At 54.4% G+C, this 15,900-nt stretch overlaps 1 protein-coding gene across 4 annotated transcripts in view; it reads left to right on the top strand.

Moving 5' to 3' along the window:
* Nucleotides 1–376: 376 nt before the first annotated feature.
* LOC113447048 (sodium/glucose cotransporter 1) overlaps nucleotides 377–15,900 on the top strand; it is a 30,206-nt gene continuing 14,682 nt past the window's right edge. The window contains exons 1-5 of one of the 4 annotated variants that reach the window (XM_087913540.1): nucleotides 377–478; nucleotides 8,046–8,117; nucleotides 10,362–10,466; nucleotides 10,739–10,798; nucleotides 13,474–13,578. In XM_087913540.1, the coding sequence (XP_087769666.1) occupies nucleotides 8,049–8,117; nucleotides 10,362–10,466; nucleotides 10,739–10,798; nucleotides 13,474–13,578 (339 nt within the window). In that variant the 5' untranslated portion in view covers nucleotides 377–478; nucleotides 8,046–8,048. Of the gene's footprint in view, nucleotides 479–1,487; nucleotides 2,152–8,045; nucleotides 8,118–10,361; nucleotides 10,467–10,738; nucleotides 10,799–13,473; nucleotides 13,579–15,900 lie in introns of those variants that run through there. The other 3 variants (XM_087913539.1, XM_026717036.2, XM_026717035.2) reach the window with 3 other exon arrangements.

The following is a 15,900-nucleotide window of genomic DNA, read 5'->3' as shown; positions in this document are numbered from 1 at the left end:
GAAGTTACGGGTGCTCTATCCCTGGAGGTTTTTAAGAAGAAATCGGGCAGCCAGTTGTCTGAAACAGTAGAGGGTCCCTGGCTTGAGCACAGGCTAGAAGACCTCTAAGGTCCCTTCCAACTCTGTTCTTCTGTCTGCTTTACTAGGTGAAATGAAAGGAGACTCCTAAGAGGGGCATCGTTCCCGCAAGCCCCCAGTTCCCAGGGCTGCCCCCCTGTGGCTTTTCTCTCAGGTTTGGTTTAGGATTGCGGGACAAGAGAGGATGCATTTTTCTCCTTTGCTACTCGTAGTTTAATCCTTGCTGTTTGCCAAGGTATTTCTTGTTTAACCACCAGATTAAGTGTACCCTTTCCAAGGTAAGCAAACTGGCAAGAATGCGGCTAACCTCCATTTACACATTGCTCACAGGCAGGGAAAACGTTGCTCCAAAACAAGAGGAATCGAGAGACATGGAACCTGCCGGTGTGACCACTTTCAGGTCTGTTCAAGGCTCTTCTTTGGCAGTGAAGGATTCTGACAGGGTTGCTGTTCTGTTTCCAATTCTTCTGCTAACTGACCTAAGTGAGATGGAGGGCAGATTCACTGAGGGGCATTAGGAGCTTTGATGGCGCACCGTTTGCACACATTTAATTTGGTGTCAGAGCATAGTTTTTAATGCCCTGGATGAGAAAACCACTCCTGTGAGCTTGGGTATCTCCCACAAAAACATCAGCATCCAATGGTGAACCTCTAAACCAGAGGTCTCCAAACTTGGCAACTTTAAGGCTTGTGGACTTCAACTCCCAGAATTCTCCAGCCAGCTGGCTGTTGAATTCTGGGAGTTGAAGTCCACAAGCCTTAAAGTTGCCAAGTTTGAGGACCCCTGGTTTAACTACTCGATGCATCTATTGAAGAGAGCAGCAACTCACTGAAGCTTCTGCCTTTTTAAACGACATTTGTGAATTGGAATTCTGGGAGTTGCAGTCCACAAGTCTTAAAGTTGCCAAGTTTGGGGACCCCTGCTCTAAACAGCTGACTTGATGGGGTGCCTGTCTTCTCAGCTGGTCTCCGTTAGGAAATGCTTTAACCTTCTGTTGGAATCATTTTGCGCAGGGGTGTCCAACCTTGGCCACTTGAGGACTTCATGGCTAGCTGGAGAATTCTGGGAGCGGAAGCCAACAAATTTTAAAATGGCCAAGGTTGGACACTCATGGATTAGAGGGAGCTGCCCACCTAAGAACAAAACCTGCACACATTGGTCCTCCTAGCAACCCATCCTCCCCCTTGTACAACCCAGAGTTGCCCTCTATTCAAGCACGTGTGGAATCCCTTCCGAATGCCTCAAAGATTTCTGGGCACAAGTTTTGGGTTGTGAGAAATGCATTCTCCATTCAAACCAGTTTTGACCATAGCATTGGGTAGCCCTTGTGCTACACTCCCACTTTCTGGCGTTCATTGATCAACCAGCCCGTGGCAAAATGGTGCCCTTTGGTTCATTTCATATTATGGGCTCAGAATCTGGCGTAGCTGTGGTTGGAAGTCCCTTCTTTGACTCCTGAAGGGCCCCGTGCCTCTTCTGGTCTCCAAGTTGGCAAAGAGATGAGTCACCCTGGTAGGAATGCCAGGCCTACGTTCTTGGGGAGTTCCCAGCTCCATGTGTCGGGATGCCAAGTGATCTGGAGTTCTTGCGTGTTAGGAACTGAACTGGCCGGGCAGCTCCAGAACAAAGAGCAGCCCAGCCCCTCCTTCTTCAGCACCTCCTGCCAAGTCACCTGCTGCAGGACTACAAAAACCCAGCACAGGTACTGCTGCAGGGCATGTGCAGTTGGGCTTCCCTCTGCGGCATCTCCGAAGAGAAGCTGCCTCTCCACCGGAGCACCTGTTGGGACTTAAGCATCATCCCTGGATAAGGAACAGGATCGCCAAGTTACATATTACTCAGCAGGAAAGGGGGAAAATTTATCATTAACTGGGCTACTCAGCCAGGAGGTATAAGAAGAAACGGATCAGCCCAGACCGGGAGGCCCTGAAACTGGCAGGATGGCCACCCCAGCGGCTACCACGGTGCTGGCCCAACAGGAGTCGACCTCGCCTCACATCGCAATCGCAAATGCAGCCGACATCTCGGTGATTGTCATCTACTTCCTCGTTGTCCTAGTGGTTGGCCTGTGGGTGAGTGCCAGCTTTCTTTGTCCTTGTTGGTGGGGTGCAAATAAGAAAGTGGAAGGAGCTTTTCTGGAAGATTTGGGTCCAGGAACCGGATCCAGGAATTGGGCCCGGCTAAGTCTCGGGAAGAGAAGGACCGGGGAAGACACGAGAGCAGCCTTCCAATACTTGAGGGGCTGCCCCAGAGAGGAGGAGGAAGGGGCCAAGCTATTCCTACCTGAAGGCCAGACAAGGAATAATAATGGATGGAAACTGAACAAGGAGAGATTCAACCTGGAAATAAGGAGGAATTTTCTGACAGGGAGAACAATCAGCCGATGGAACAGAAGTTGCCCTCGGAAGTTGTGGGAGCTTCATCCCTGGAGGCTTTCAAGAAGAGACTAGACTGCCATCTGTCAGAAGTGGTGTAGGGCCTCCTGCTTGGGTGGGGGGTTGGACTAGATGATCTACAAGGCCCCCTCCAACTCTGTTAATCTGTAATCTGTAAACCTAGGGAGATCCGGGAAGGACCAAGGGTCCGGCATATCAGGGTGGCTGAGCAAGAGATGGGGAGGGCCAGAGGGAGGGAGGGGATGGGTGTTGCTGGGCAGCTGAACTGGCAAGGGGTGAGTGTTGGGGTCACGGAAGAGAGGAAGCTGACATCGGAATGGAAAAAGCTTCCCAATGCCCTGCTCCGGAGGGGTGTGTGTGTGTGTGTGTGTGTGTGTGTGCTGGGGGAGGGCGGGATAGTTCCCATCTTTTCCACTGCTTCCTCCCCCTTTGGATAGAAAATTCCCACCTGGCTGGGAAGTTCCAAAGGCCCATCAGGCACTTTTCCCATCTGAGAAGGAATGTGATGGGCTGTGAGAACAACCTTGGCAGGCAGGAGGAGGAGGAGCTGCAGGCAAGCAACGGAATCTGAGCACAGACCAGAAACGGAGAACATGTCTCAGGAGGGGCAGCCGTCATTAGGCGATGTGGTTATAAGGTGCGACATCGCCTGGCCACACCAGAGTGGTGGCACTTCTAGTGAATCCATGCCATTGTCGAGCATGGGATTTGTACTCCTTTGCCATGGACAACTCCCTCTCTGGCTTCCAGGCCTCACTGTTAGTCTCACTTGTGGGAAACCGGCAGAGAGAATCACAAATGACCGTCACATGAGTGTGGAGATGCTGAGGACGGTTGTAAGAAGACCAGGTGTAAGGGCCATTCATTCAGCGTCATCGTAAGATTGGACAGGCGCTGAATGAGCGGTCATTAAGCAAAGTCTGCATGTAAAGGCCGGGCGTTTGCAGACTTTCACGCTTCTGTTAGTGTAAGTTTACCCTAAAGGTAGTGTTTGCATTGTTGGTTGTGAGGTCCTGTCTGGACCACCTGGAAGGGTTGACAAGAAGCCCCCTTGGCAAGCAGTGTGTGTCAGCTGGGCCAACCGCCTTAGAATGGACAGGAGGTCCAAGGAGCCACACATTGTCCCAGAAAATGGACCCGGGTGGCCAGGGTCTGCGTTGCTGCAGCCCCTCTAGCACTGAGCAATGCTATCAGCAGTGAAGAATTGCAGGAAGTAAAGACAAGGGGGCTTTCAACCCTTCAGCAGAGGGGCACCGACATTCTGCACATGCCTAGTGGAGCTCTCCTCTGTCTGCTCAGGTTCCCATGGGGGCTCTTGGTTTAAAGAAGGCTGAGAATTCCAGTCTGTTCCATCTTGTCCCAAGGCAAACCTCATCCACGTAGCCCTTTGCCAAAGTCCAGCTGCCAAACTCCGGGGAGGAGCTGCCTGGGGAATCCTGGGAGTTGGAGTCCCCACACCTTAAAGTTGACAAGGTGGGGAGATGCTTGTGTGGGCGATGCCTCCTGGGCTCTCCAGGCCCCCCACCCAGGCAGGTTGCCAGGGCCTCCAGGCAGCCTTGGGTAGCACAGCAAAGTGTCGCGCTGGGGAGGCCTTCTGGCCCTCAAAGGCTCCATTGCTTCATGGTCTCCTCCAGGCTGTCCACTTGTGTGGAAGCCCAGCTCACCACAGAGAAGGCCAGGGAGAGGCCAGAGGGGCAGCCTGGCCCTTGCTTGGATGGCTGGGGCAGCGAAGGAGGTCTTAGAGCAGGCAAGGAGGAAGAGCGGGTTCTTTTGCCATGAGATAGAGCCAATCTCCCAGCCAGGAAAGCAGCCCCAGGGGCCCCTGAGGGAAGAAGGGATCAAGGCCTTTCCAAAGCACCGGAGCAGCTTCTCAAGACAGGCACCTGGTTCTGGCCAAACAAGCCCCTGGACCTGGCAGGGGGCTGGGCAGCCTCTTGCACTGAATTGGGTCTGCACCTCTAAAGGTGAGGACCCAATTCCTTTCCTCTTCTTTGCAAGGGCTTTGGGCCTCTCTCAGACACACCAGGAGGGCTGGGTGCAGCCTTGCTCCCTTCAAACAAACCAGGAACTCCCTGGTTCCGAACCAGGAAGCTAAACCTCCCCCTGCCCAAGGCTGGGTGTCCCTGAGTTTTGTGAGTGCAGACCCCTGCCACCTCCAAAAAACTGCCGGCCTGCCTTCTCTCTGGGGCAGCGGAGGCTAAACTGGGCTGCTCCTGCACTTGAAAACCAGGGGAAACTAACTTGAACTAACTAAAGGGATCAAATGCACCCCTTGCCTCACGACTCAAGTTGCAAAGAAGGAGGCATTTCCCGCCCTGTCTCAAGAAAAGGCCTGGGCATCACGTGCCCAAGAGCTTGCCAAGGGGACAGAACTACTCATCCCGGCCAACTGCTCCTTGGCACCCTCCCAGAGACACTCTGGAGTGGGGCAAGCAAGCCAGCCAGCAAGGCTTCCTGGGCCATCTGAAGGCCTGATGTGGGGACTGGCCTTCTCTCCCCTTCCCCGGGGGTGGTCAGCCAGCCAGGGTGGCTCATCCCTGCTATAGAGGGCAGGGCCAGAGCAAAGGAGGGGGCCGAGACAGGGGAGGTGCTGGTCTGATCTCAGAGGCGTCATCCCTGCCCCTGCCGGACTCAGGGAGAAGCTCCTGGGCCGTCCTGAGGAAGGAAGGGCCGAGTTGGGGGTGCAGATGGGGTCACACTTTCTCTGTCCTTGAGGCTCTGTCCTTGCAGGGGACTCTCTGTACTGGCTGGAGCAGCTGACTCTCGGTCTAAGCCAGGGGTCCTCAGCCTGGGCAGCTTTCAGGTGGGCAGACTTCGTGCCTGGCTGGAGAATTCGGGGAGCTGATGTCCACCCTTTGGAAAGTTGCCAAGGCTGAGAAACCCCGGCCTGAGCTGCGCTTCCACACTGGACATGCACTCAAGACAAACCATCATCGGAATGAAACCCTCTTTGGCAAGTTGGCCGCAGAGCAAAACCGGGGGGTTTTTTTTGGGTGGTCACTCCTGTCTCTTTTCAGGTGGTAAAAAAAAAATCTCGCTTTTGGGGGGAGATTCAAAACTCAGCCCTTGGTGAAGATCAGTGCAGGCCTTCAGAAAGGGGGAGGGACATCTCTGCTCCAGCTGCCCCTCCCCCACCGCCCGGCTGTTTTCTGCAATTGGGGTCAATCAATGGCCAGGAAATGTTTGTCTGCCTAAGGTCTCCTGGTTGAAATATGCGCAGGAGACTTTAACCAAGAAAGCTCTTTTTGCACGGAACGCTCTGAGGCAGGGGGGGGGTGGCAACGGCTGCTTTGGCAGTCACTTTTCCTGGATCCCTTAAGAGCAGCCTTTGGTCAAAAAGGCCTGGTCTTAAACACAGAGCCTGGGAGGGAAGGAAGGAAGGAAAGGAAGGAAGGAAGGGGGAAGGAAGGAAGGAAGGAAGGAAGGAAGGAAGGAAGGAAGGAAGGAAGGAAGGAAGGAAGGAAGGAAGGAAGGAAGGAAGGAAGGAAGGAAGGGAAGGGAAGGGAAGGGAAGGGAAGGGAAGGAAAGAAGGAAGAACGGATGGCAGGCAGGCTGGAGGAAAGGGAAGGATGGAAGGATGGCAGGCAGGCAAGGAAGGGAAGGGAAGGGAAGGAAGGAAGGAAGGAAGGAAGGAAGGAAGGAAGGAAGGAAGGAAGGAAGGAAGGAAGGACGGCTGGGTGCCTTCACAATGGCCCAGAGGGTGGCAGCGCCGGAGAATTTCAGGCCAGGAGCCCCCCCTCCACAAGGGCCAGGCAGCTGCTCGTTGCCAGAGGCTAGCAGGTGGCTTTGGAGTCCTCAGTTACCTGAGATAGGTGGACTGGCCACCTGTTGGCATAAATCTCTGCTGAGGAAATTCCATCCGGGCAGCCGTTTCAGTCGGTTGCAGCAAAGACAATAAAATCGTCCCCAGTCCGATGATAAATCGTGGCTCTTCCGCTCTTTTGCAATGAGCCCTGGACGCCTCGCCCGGTGGAACCGCCACTGGCCGTTTGTAACCGCCACAGTTGCCCTCCGTCTCTCTGCGCAATTAGCGCAATGGGTGGGTGGCAAAATATATCTGAGGGAGCTCGCAAAAGGCGAGGGACCAAAAGGCGCCGGTTTTTGCCTCACTGCTTACTCCGAGGCTTCTTGAAGCCCCAAGGATCCAAAGGCAGGCCCTGAAAAAGCTCCCTTGATCCCCTGAGGAATTTGGACGGTGCCCAGGAGGACCACGGAGCAGGGAAATGCTTGGAAAGCAGGTGATCTACTGTCCCTTTCCTTATCGGTGCTGATCTCGTGGGTGAAGCCTCACGGCCCGATACTGCAGGCTGGGAAGCCCGTTTGGATGTCTGGGAGAGGAGGTGCGCGCACCGCTTGGAGGAGGTGATGTTCATTAGGAAGAAAGACACAGAAAATGCGGGTCGCCTGCAAATCCAGTGCAAATCCGACAGGAGAAACGGAAGGGGGAACTGTAATATCCACAGGGATGGTGCCCGTTGCCAGGAAACAATAATAAATACACTCTTGAATGCCCTTTTAAGTGGCGTATAGCATTACATTGATTTAAACATGTTTACATATAAGAAGAAAAGACATTCAGACGTGAATCATATCGTAAATGGATCGATGCAGCCAACACCCACATAAACAGGTATTCACACCAAACAATCAAGCATCAAACAGTAGCCTAACCAAGGAAGTACCAAGGGGAAATCCACTCCCCCCCCAACCAATTCTGAGAGGACAAAGTGCTCTCTATTAACAGGGAGCAAACTTCACTCACACTGATGATGTTGCCTAGTTGGGTAAGGAAACGTCTGCAAGCTAAAAACTCAGCTCAAGAACACCAAGCGCCTAAATGACTTTCCTTGGGGAAGCAACTGGAATCTTTCTTTTGTTTTATCTATAGCAGGGGTCTCCAAGCTTGGCAACTTTAAGCCTGGAGGACTTCAACTCCCAGAATTCCCCAGCCAGCAAAGAATTCTGGGAGTTGAAGTCCTCCAGGCTTAAAGTTGCCAAGCTTGGAGACCCCTTATCTATAGGACACGTCATGATAAATTATTTTCCTGATTTTTTTTTCCTCTTCCAGATGTCAAATGCCAAAGAGGTTATTAGACCAATTTGTGCGTATGTGTGTGTGTTTGTGTTTGCATGCACCTGCGCCTTGAAGTCAGTCCCGGCTGAGTCTCTTCTTGGCAGGACTTTGGGTGGGGGATTGGCTCTGTCTCCTTCTTCCTGGGCTGAGAGAGGCTTCGTGCCCAAGGTGGGATGAGTCTCAGCGCTCCTGGTCCAGCACAAACTGGTCCACAGACTGATTTTTTTGTTGTCTTCTTCCTCACCCCAAAGCAGTGTGTGTGTGCGCATGTGTGCAAGAGAGAGATAGAGGGAGGGAAGCTCCATTTCTTCATCCCGTGGACCTCGCCGACACCTGTGGGATTCCCCACCCAGAAGCTGCCCAAGGCGACTCACCCGGCGTGGCTGGTGGAAACCAGCTCCAACTGGGACGGAGCCGCGCGGGAGACAAACTATCTCTCCCCTCCAGTTGAAGGCAATTCTCCTGTGACCCATTTCCCTGTTTTCCTTGCCTTCAGGCCATGTACTCGACCAACCGTGGAACCGTCGGAGGATTCTTCTTGGCCGGCCGGAGCATGGTGTGGTGGCCGGTGAGTTTCGCCCAGGGAGTCCTTTCTTCCCACCGGTGTCCCTCTCTGGAAAGGTGGCCGAGTCGCTTTGCACCGTCCTACACTGGGGAGGGGGGAACAGACGGGTGTTCTCCTTTGGCTTCGTGGTGAGAGAGGAGCCCAGTAGCCCGTTTTCCACCCCGTTCTCCTGATGGTGCCCTCGTTCATGGTCCTCAAGAGGTTCACTTTGTCCTCTCCTCCGGACGCAACTCTTCCCCTGGATGCTCCCAACTGTCCCCTCGTTGCTGGGTCAGGAGTGGATCTGTCCACTCCTCCTGGCCAACTGGTCTGTGATGTGAGCCACATCCCCTCTGTCAGGCATTGCTATCCATGGGCCTTTTGCTTGGGCTGCAGGCTGCACACTGGACCCCGGACCTCCTTTAGCACCTGCCAAGTCTTAGGTGGCTCCTTCTAAGGCGGCTTCTGGGCTCTTTCACATGACCATTCAGTCTGCCCAGAAGGCCAGGCCTTTGGACTAGCCAATACTGGCTGCATTGCAGGTTCTCTCCTGCTTTCCAACCCCCCCACCCCACCCCACCCCACCCGGTGCAGCCTTGAGAGATGGGTCCCTGCCTCTCCTGGCCTGGAGCAGGGAGGAGACTGGGGACTGACAGCAAAGACACAGCTCAGCTGCTTCCGGCTCCTTCTTAGCCAAGAAGCTGGTAGGTAAAGGCTGGTATTTTGTTCAGTGGCCACACAAAAGAGGCCTCCGAGCAGCCAGCTCAGCCCCTTGCACAGATATGTCAACCCCCTCTTCTCTGTGACAGCCCCCTCCAGTCCTGGAAGGCAGTTACAAATACAGATCATCAGAGTTGGAAGGGACCGTTCAGGTCATCTAGTCCAACCCCCACTTTGTCATGCCCCCCAGTCCTTCCCTTGGTTAGGCTAGATATTCTCAGTTCCGGCCACTGTTCTCCGCACCTTTCGGCCTCCAGTGCCCTAATCCCCTTGGTTGCCCTTCTCTTGATTGCACGCTTTCCAGAGTCTCCGTATCTTTTATTCTGTATCGTGATTCCAAGCGGTGTGAACACTTCACGAGATCTTGATTCTATCCCTCTGTTGGTGCAGCCGAGAACTGTGTTGGCCCTTCTGGCGGCTGCCGCACACAGCCAGCTCTTGCTTACTAGGAGTCACCCATATTTTGAGCAACATTTCTGCCTAGCCTGTCAGCTCTGAGATCAGCTGCTACAAGGATGTGAACAATGAAAGGGGGGCTGAGGTCAAGGTTATTTAGTATGTCAGCATTAAAAAATTCCTGCTGCAGTTAATTGGTTCTCGGGATTTATGTAGTAAGTGGGAAGAGAGAGGGCGGAATTTGTGACAGCGCTGGGAATGAGTTTCAGTTTTGGAAATTCCCATGGACATACCAGAGCTGTCCCTAATAAATCAATCGGAGATTATGCTTGTCTCGGAATGATTGTTTACTATGGATAATTTCTGGATGCCTAACACAGCCGTTCCTGAAAACTCCGTGAGGTTTACAAATATTCCTTGACTTACAACCACAACTGGGCCCCAAATGTCTGTGGTTAAACAAGACAGTTGTCGGTTTTGCCCCATTTTACAATTGTTCTTGCCACAGTTGTTAAGTTAGTAATATGGCTATGAAGTGGCTTTCCCCATTGGCCTTCCTTGTCAGAAGCTCCCAAAAGGTGAACTCAATGACCCCAAGGGCTCTGCAACCATCATAAATATGAGTCAGTTGCCGACTGTCCGAATTTTGGACCATGTGACCATGGGGAGGCTGCCTGGTTGTAAGTGTGAAAAATGGTCAAAAGTCACATTTTTTGGTGCCATTGTTGTAAAGAATGTTGTACGTCGAGGACTGCCTGAACTTCTGGCTGAAGTTTTGTTGGCTGGAAGCAGAGGGGGGATTCAGCTGGTTCTGGCCAGTTCTGGAGAACCAGTAGCGGAAATTTTGAGTAGTTTGGGGAACCAGCAAATCCCCCCTTTGACTGGCCCCGCCAACCCCATCTCTTCTCGCCTCCCATTGAGTCCCAGCTGATCGGCTGGGTCTCCTTTGGTTGCCCAGCCCAGGAGAATGGAGCTGGAAAGCAGGCCAGTGGGGTGGGGAGGGAAGGGGGATTTTGCGGTAACCTTCCCCTGCCACGCCCACCAAGCCACACCCACAGAACCGGTAGTAAAAAAGTTTTTGAATCCCACCGCTGGCTGGAAGGCCTTTGGGCCTCTCTGACCCCACGGCTCCCTCCCTCTCCTCCTCTCCAGATCGGGGCCTCTCTCTTTGCAAGCAACATCGGCAGCGGCCACTTTGTGGGCCTGGCAGGGACCGGGGCGGCTGCAGGAATTGCCATCGGAGGCTTCGAGTGGAACGTAAGTCCTTTCCCCTTCGGCCGGTCGTGGGTGCGAATCTCCACTGGAAATCTCCTTCTGAGCCCGTCTCCAGGGAGGAGGGCACGCATGCCCTGGAGGAGGGGGCGCAGGTTGGCCAAAGACCACTCAAGCCCCTTGGATGCCCCCCCCCCTGGAAGAGGACCTTGGGGCTGGGCTGCTTTGGTGGATGGGGGGAGGGGTCTTCCCCTTCCTGCCTGGCCCTGTGGGAGAGGCAGAGCCAACGCCCCCCCCCCACCCCTCCTCTCTTCTAGGCCCTGGTGATCGTGGTGATTCTCGGCTGGGTGTTTGTGCCAATCTACATCAAGGCCGGAGTGAGTAGACGATGCGGCGGTTCTGCCAGCTGCTTCAGGGGGGACAGCGTGCTTGTCCGAGGGGATGCTGGCTTGGACCGGGCACCCTGAGCCGCAGCACAGTCTATCGGCTCACCCCAGAAAGTTTAGATTCAATCCAGATTAGAAGGGAGAAGGAGGTTCTACAAAACGAGAGCGGAGGGAGGAAAACAGCAACTGAGATATTCACGGGGTTTCAGCCCTCCCGCGGGGTCTATCTGGACTCCTAAGCCTCATTAATTAATACCACACTTAAGCATTAAAATGCGATTCAACGTACCACTCTTTTAAGTCTATTAAGCCCATTCTGAACATGTAAAACATTAAAATATTCAAGGTAAAAAAAAACTTTTCGGTTGATGAGATGCTTGATGAGGCTCACAAAGCCAGTGTCCCTCATTGGCTTCAGTTCAGGAATTTCAGTTGAAAACCCTAAAATCTTTATCCACTCTATTGGATGCGTCTTCAGGCAGCTCCACAGTCGGCCTGCTTTAAGCAGAGTTTTGCTAGGTAACGTTGGGTCCTTATGTTCAAGTAAATGTTTCACGTAAATACCATCTGGGGCAGGGAAGGTTTTTTTTTTGTCTTCAGAGTAGAAAGGAAAGTATCTGTGCAGAGGAATGTGGGTGAACCTTTCGGCTCGCCCTGCCTGGGCTGACCTGGATCCGGGGGGAGTCAAGTGAGCGTGGGAGAAGCTCGGCAAAACTGGGCTGCTGGTGAAACACCAACAACTGCCTGCCCCACCTCGCTTTGTTCTTTCTGCCAGCCCAAATCAGTCATTGGGGCCCTTCCTGGGCGGCTGCACCTCTGTTCCAGGAACAGCTTCTCTGTCCTAGACGAACTTTCCAGGCGCAGGGAGCGGCACTGCCTGCATCCACGGGGCCCAAGCCTGGTGGCAGGCAATTCAGCCTTGCCCGGGGGGTTACGTCTCTTCCGTGAAGCACTCGTTCAGGAGCGCCCAATCTTGACACCTTTAAGGCTCCCGGACTTCAGCTCCCTGGGAAAGAAGGAGGGAATTGCCTTCTCCACTCCTGATGCTCCCTCGAGGACTCTAGAGGCACCCCCTGGGCCTTCCCCACCTCCCGAGGGTGGAGGGACACCGTGGAGCTACAGGGAGCTCCCTGAAAGTCCCCCATTATGAGGTTCTTCCTTGAACCCGGAGAAGACGCCGCTCCTAAAGTCACTGACATCTTTGGGAAGATCTACAGCTTTGCAGGCTGGGAATTCTGGGAGGTGAAGTGCAGAAGTCTTAAAGTGGCCAAGACTGGACACCCATGGTGGGATTCAGCCAGTTTGCACCACTTCAGCTGAACTGGTTGTTAAATTGTTGGCTGGCCCCTCCCTTCCCCTGCCCTGTGCCCCGTTTTAGCTCCCAGGTAAGTGCAGGGAGGCCCACCAGGCCAAAACGGGGTATGGGTGTGTGTGGCTCCCCCACACGGCCCATTTTTGCTCCAAGGGGGGGTGCCGGAGGCCAAGTGCTGCCTGCCACACACCCCGGCCATGCCCAGCACAGCCACGCCCACCTAGCCGATCATCAGGGGAGAGAACCAGCTGTTAAACTATTTTAATCCCACCCCTGCTGGACACCCCTGCTCCGATCTCTCCATTGGGCAGACCTGCGTCCAGCTAGAATGCTGCACTCCCTACACAACGCACCTCTGGGAAGAGCTTGGACGGATGGACTCGAGGAACCACATCTGGCCTCCCACGAGGCCTTCACAGCAGCTGGAACGTGGTTGGGCTCCTCTTATCTAAAAAAGTGCCTGAATAGTTCAGCCAGAGTTTCTGGACTTGGTGAAAAGTGAGGTTTGGGGTTTTCCGTTGGCCGAAAAAGGTTGGTTGAAGGCAGCCACCTGGCCACACTTCCGTCCACCCCACAAACTTTGAGATCTGCTTGGAGACCATCCTAAACTTTGCTTGTTCTGTTACAAATGGCAATCAAAAAGGAGGGACAGGAGTCACATAAAACTATGGCATTATTTGATTTCCACGGGGAAAGAGGCTGCAGCGTTCAGACAATCAGCCGTGAATGGCTATAAAAACTGAACAACAGCGAAGTAACTGTACCGCCTTGGTTGACTCCTCCCCTGCCTGGACCAGGCCCAGGTGGGGCCCGACAAGAAGGTCTTCCAGACCAGAGGCTTCTTTACCAAAAGAGCATCTCTGGCCCTGTAGTCCTTCCAGGTGATTATTTACCTGCAAGGATGCTGGCACCGTTTCTCAGCAGGTTGGCCCCAGATCCAGGGTGGCCTGGATCTTTTCTTTTTGTAACTTAAACACATCCCACAGAATCGCTCCTTGGCGCTTCCTCCCCGTCCTCAAGGGACGAAGGCAGGGATGGTTCACTCTGCGCAGAGTGTCCACTCCAAGAAGGAGAAAGGACGGCAGGGGAGAAAGGTGGCGACCATCCCTTTCCTGATTGCGCACTAAATAGCCTTTTTGGTAGAGTTGGGTTTCTGAACCGTGGGAAATTTAAGAGGTGTGGATCTTAAAGTTCCCAAAGGTTGAAAAATGCATTCTTTTTTTGCATGGTGGGCCAAAATTAGCGCCCCCGCACCCACCCCCGTTTGTTTTTCAATCCATGCTTCTGCGGTTCTTGGGGTCCTCTGCACCAGATGTTCCCCATTCCCCCATCAGCACCTTTTCCTCCCTCACAGGTGGTCACCATGCCGGAGTATCTGAAGAAACGCTTCGGAGGGAAACGGATTCAGATCTACCTGTCGGTCCTGTCTCTGCTCCTGTACATCTTCACCAAGATCTCGGTGAGTTTAGCAGCTGAAGCGTCTCCAGGCTCATGGAAGAACTTCATGGCGCTCCCCGTAGCTCAGGCCCACGATGTCCCTCCACCCTCAGGGGGAGGGGAAGGGCTTTTGAGGGAGCGTCCAGAGTGGAGGGGCAGTCAACTCCCCTGCCAAGGGGCTGATGGTTGTGCGATGGGCCAAGTGCCTGGAGGAACCCTTCCCGTCATGAGAGCTGGGTATTCCCACATGACAGCCTCTGGGCTGGATGGGTTGCATCCCCTGGGCTTCTGCACAGCACAAGCCGGTCCCAGATACCTCGGCCCCACATCTTCCCATGGACCTCTGAGGGCCACAGTCCAGAAGGACCACCTGTCCCTCAGCTCCCAAGTAAACGGCTGACGGAACACTTTTCCAAAACAGATGCCTTCCTACAAGCCCTTCTTTTCGGGGGTTGGGGGGGTTGTAAGAAGCCATGTTGGGGGGTGGAACGAGGCCTAGAGCTAATGAGTCCAAGGGAGGCCTCCCTCCCCCCTCCCTCCCTCCCTCCCCCTCCCTCTCTTCGGGGCGCTCTGCCTGGCAGATGTCCTGCAATGCTACTCTTTGCCCTGGTAAACAACGGGCAGGAGTTAATTGTGCCCATTAACCCAGGGCCCCTGCCTTCTCTCACTAGCCCACAATAAATGATCTCTATCAGGGTTACTGATTAAACTCTAGTGGGATGGGAAGGGCACCCCACCCCCCCAAGAAGCCAGGGGCCCGATGGGAGGGGGAGAGATGCAGGTAGTTCTGTCTGGAAGGGTGAACAGCTGGATCCGGAGAGAGCAGTGCCGGAGCCCTTTGGCTGCAGGCTGCCTCCTCCAGGGGCCGGGCGGGCCCTCCGCCTCTCGCGGGAGGCTCTGTTGGGGTACAGACTCTGTTAGAGCCCCACCCTCATTCTGCCAGTTCCGAAGGGGAGACCCCGTCCCTTTGCAGGAGAGCTGGGTCAGCCCTACCGCAGCAGGTTGCCTGAGGCCATGAGGGAGGTGCACATGCTGGGAGGATGTGGGGACGCTGCTGTTCCCGTAAGCAGCGCTTTCAAGGAGACACACCTTTCATGCCACACCTGTAATTACGTCTTTGGCAATGGATGAGTAAGATGGAAGGGCAGAGGAAGGCCAGGGCTGAGACCAGCCTCCTAGTGCAGTGGTCACCCACCAGTGGGCCAGGGACCGCTGGTGGTCCGTGAGAAAATTTTGGTGGTCCTTAGAGAAATGTCAGCACCAAAGCAATTAATCCAGGCTGGGCGGGAACACATGGCTGCCCACCCACATGGCCCGTGGGAAGACAAGGCTTGCGTCACTTGCGTTGCGAACAACACAAGGTCGTGAGGGGAGGTGGGGAAAGGGCGGAGGGGGAGAACTTGCCCCACGCGCCTGGCCTGGCCACCGGGCTGCTTCTTTCTGCTTCTTCTTCTGCTTTTGGCTGCATGCAAGGAAAGTAGCAAAAGTCTTCCTTTCTCCCCCCCAAACTCCACCAAAAAGGAGTGTTTGGGACCCCGTGAGGCCTCCTGCCCCAAGAGGCTGCGGTGGCAAAGACTCATTTCTGGCGGAGTTTGGGGGAGAGAAAGAAAGACTTCTGCGGCTCCTGCTGCTTTCCTTGCATGAAGCCAAAAGTCTCTCTCTCTCTCTCTCTCTCTTTCTCTGCCCCCGAGAACGGAGCTGGAGACGGTATCCTGTGATCCCAAATAAAGAATGATTGATCAGTAGGAAAACAGGGTGGAGAATTTTCCTGCAGATTTTGTGGGGGGGATTTTCCCAGAAAGTAGCAGAGACCCTGGGAAAACATCAGCAAGCCACCGTCAGTCAAAATTCATATTAGTGATCCGCGGGATTTAAAATGATGAGTTTGGTGGTCACTGAGGTCCAAAAGGTTGGCGACCCCTGTCCTAGTGGGCCCCCATTTGTGGGTGCTCAAGTGCCAGGCCCCACCCCACTGGTTGCATAGAAAAGGGGCACATTTGCAGGAGCAGGCCACAGTCCATGCACAAGGGTGTCCCACCCCACCTCCTTTATTGTGGCTCTTAACCAAGGCCCTCTTGGTGGCTCCTCTTTGAGCAGGGGCTGGACTAGTTGGTCTCTAAGGTTATTGTTGGCCATTAGCCTCTCTGCTTCCAGGGAGCAGAGGCTGGCGGCAGTGGAGATGGCTGATCCAGGGCCAACTGCTGCAGTTCCTCCTGCCCCCCTCCTCCTCCTCCTCTGGGACACCCCTGTAACCAGGCCCACACGAAAGCACCCCCCCCACATCCTCGTGCAGCACAGCCCTTGGGGTGTGGTGGATGGAGAGGCCCCTCGGGGCCCATCTGCC

The sequence above is a fragment of the Pseudonaja textilis genome, chromosome 15, assembly GCF_049901715.1.
Source record: "Pseudonaja textilis isolate UNSWEBS1 chromosome 15, rPseTex1.2, whole genome shotgun sequence".
NCBI lineage: Eukaryota > Metazoa > Chordata > Lepidosauria > Squamata > Elapidae > Pseudonaja > Pseudonaja textilis.
This window is presented reverse-complemented; position numbering and strand designations above follow the sequence as displayed.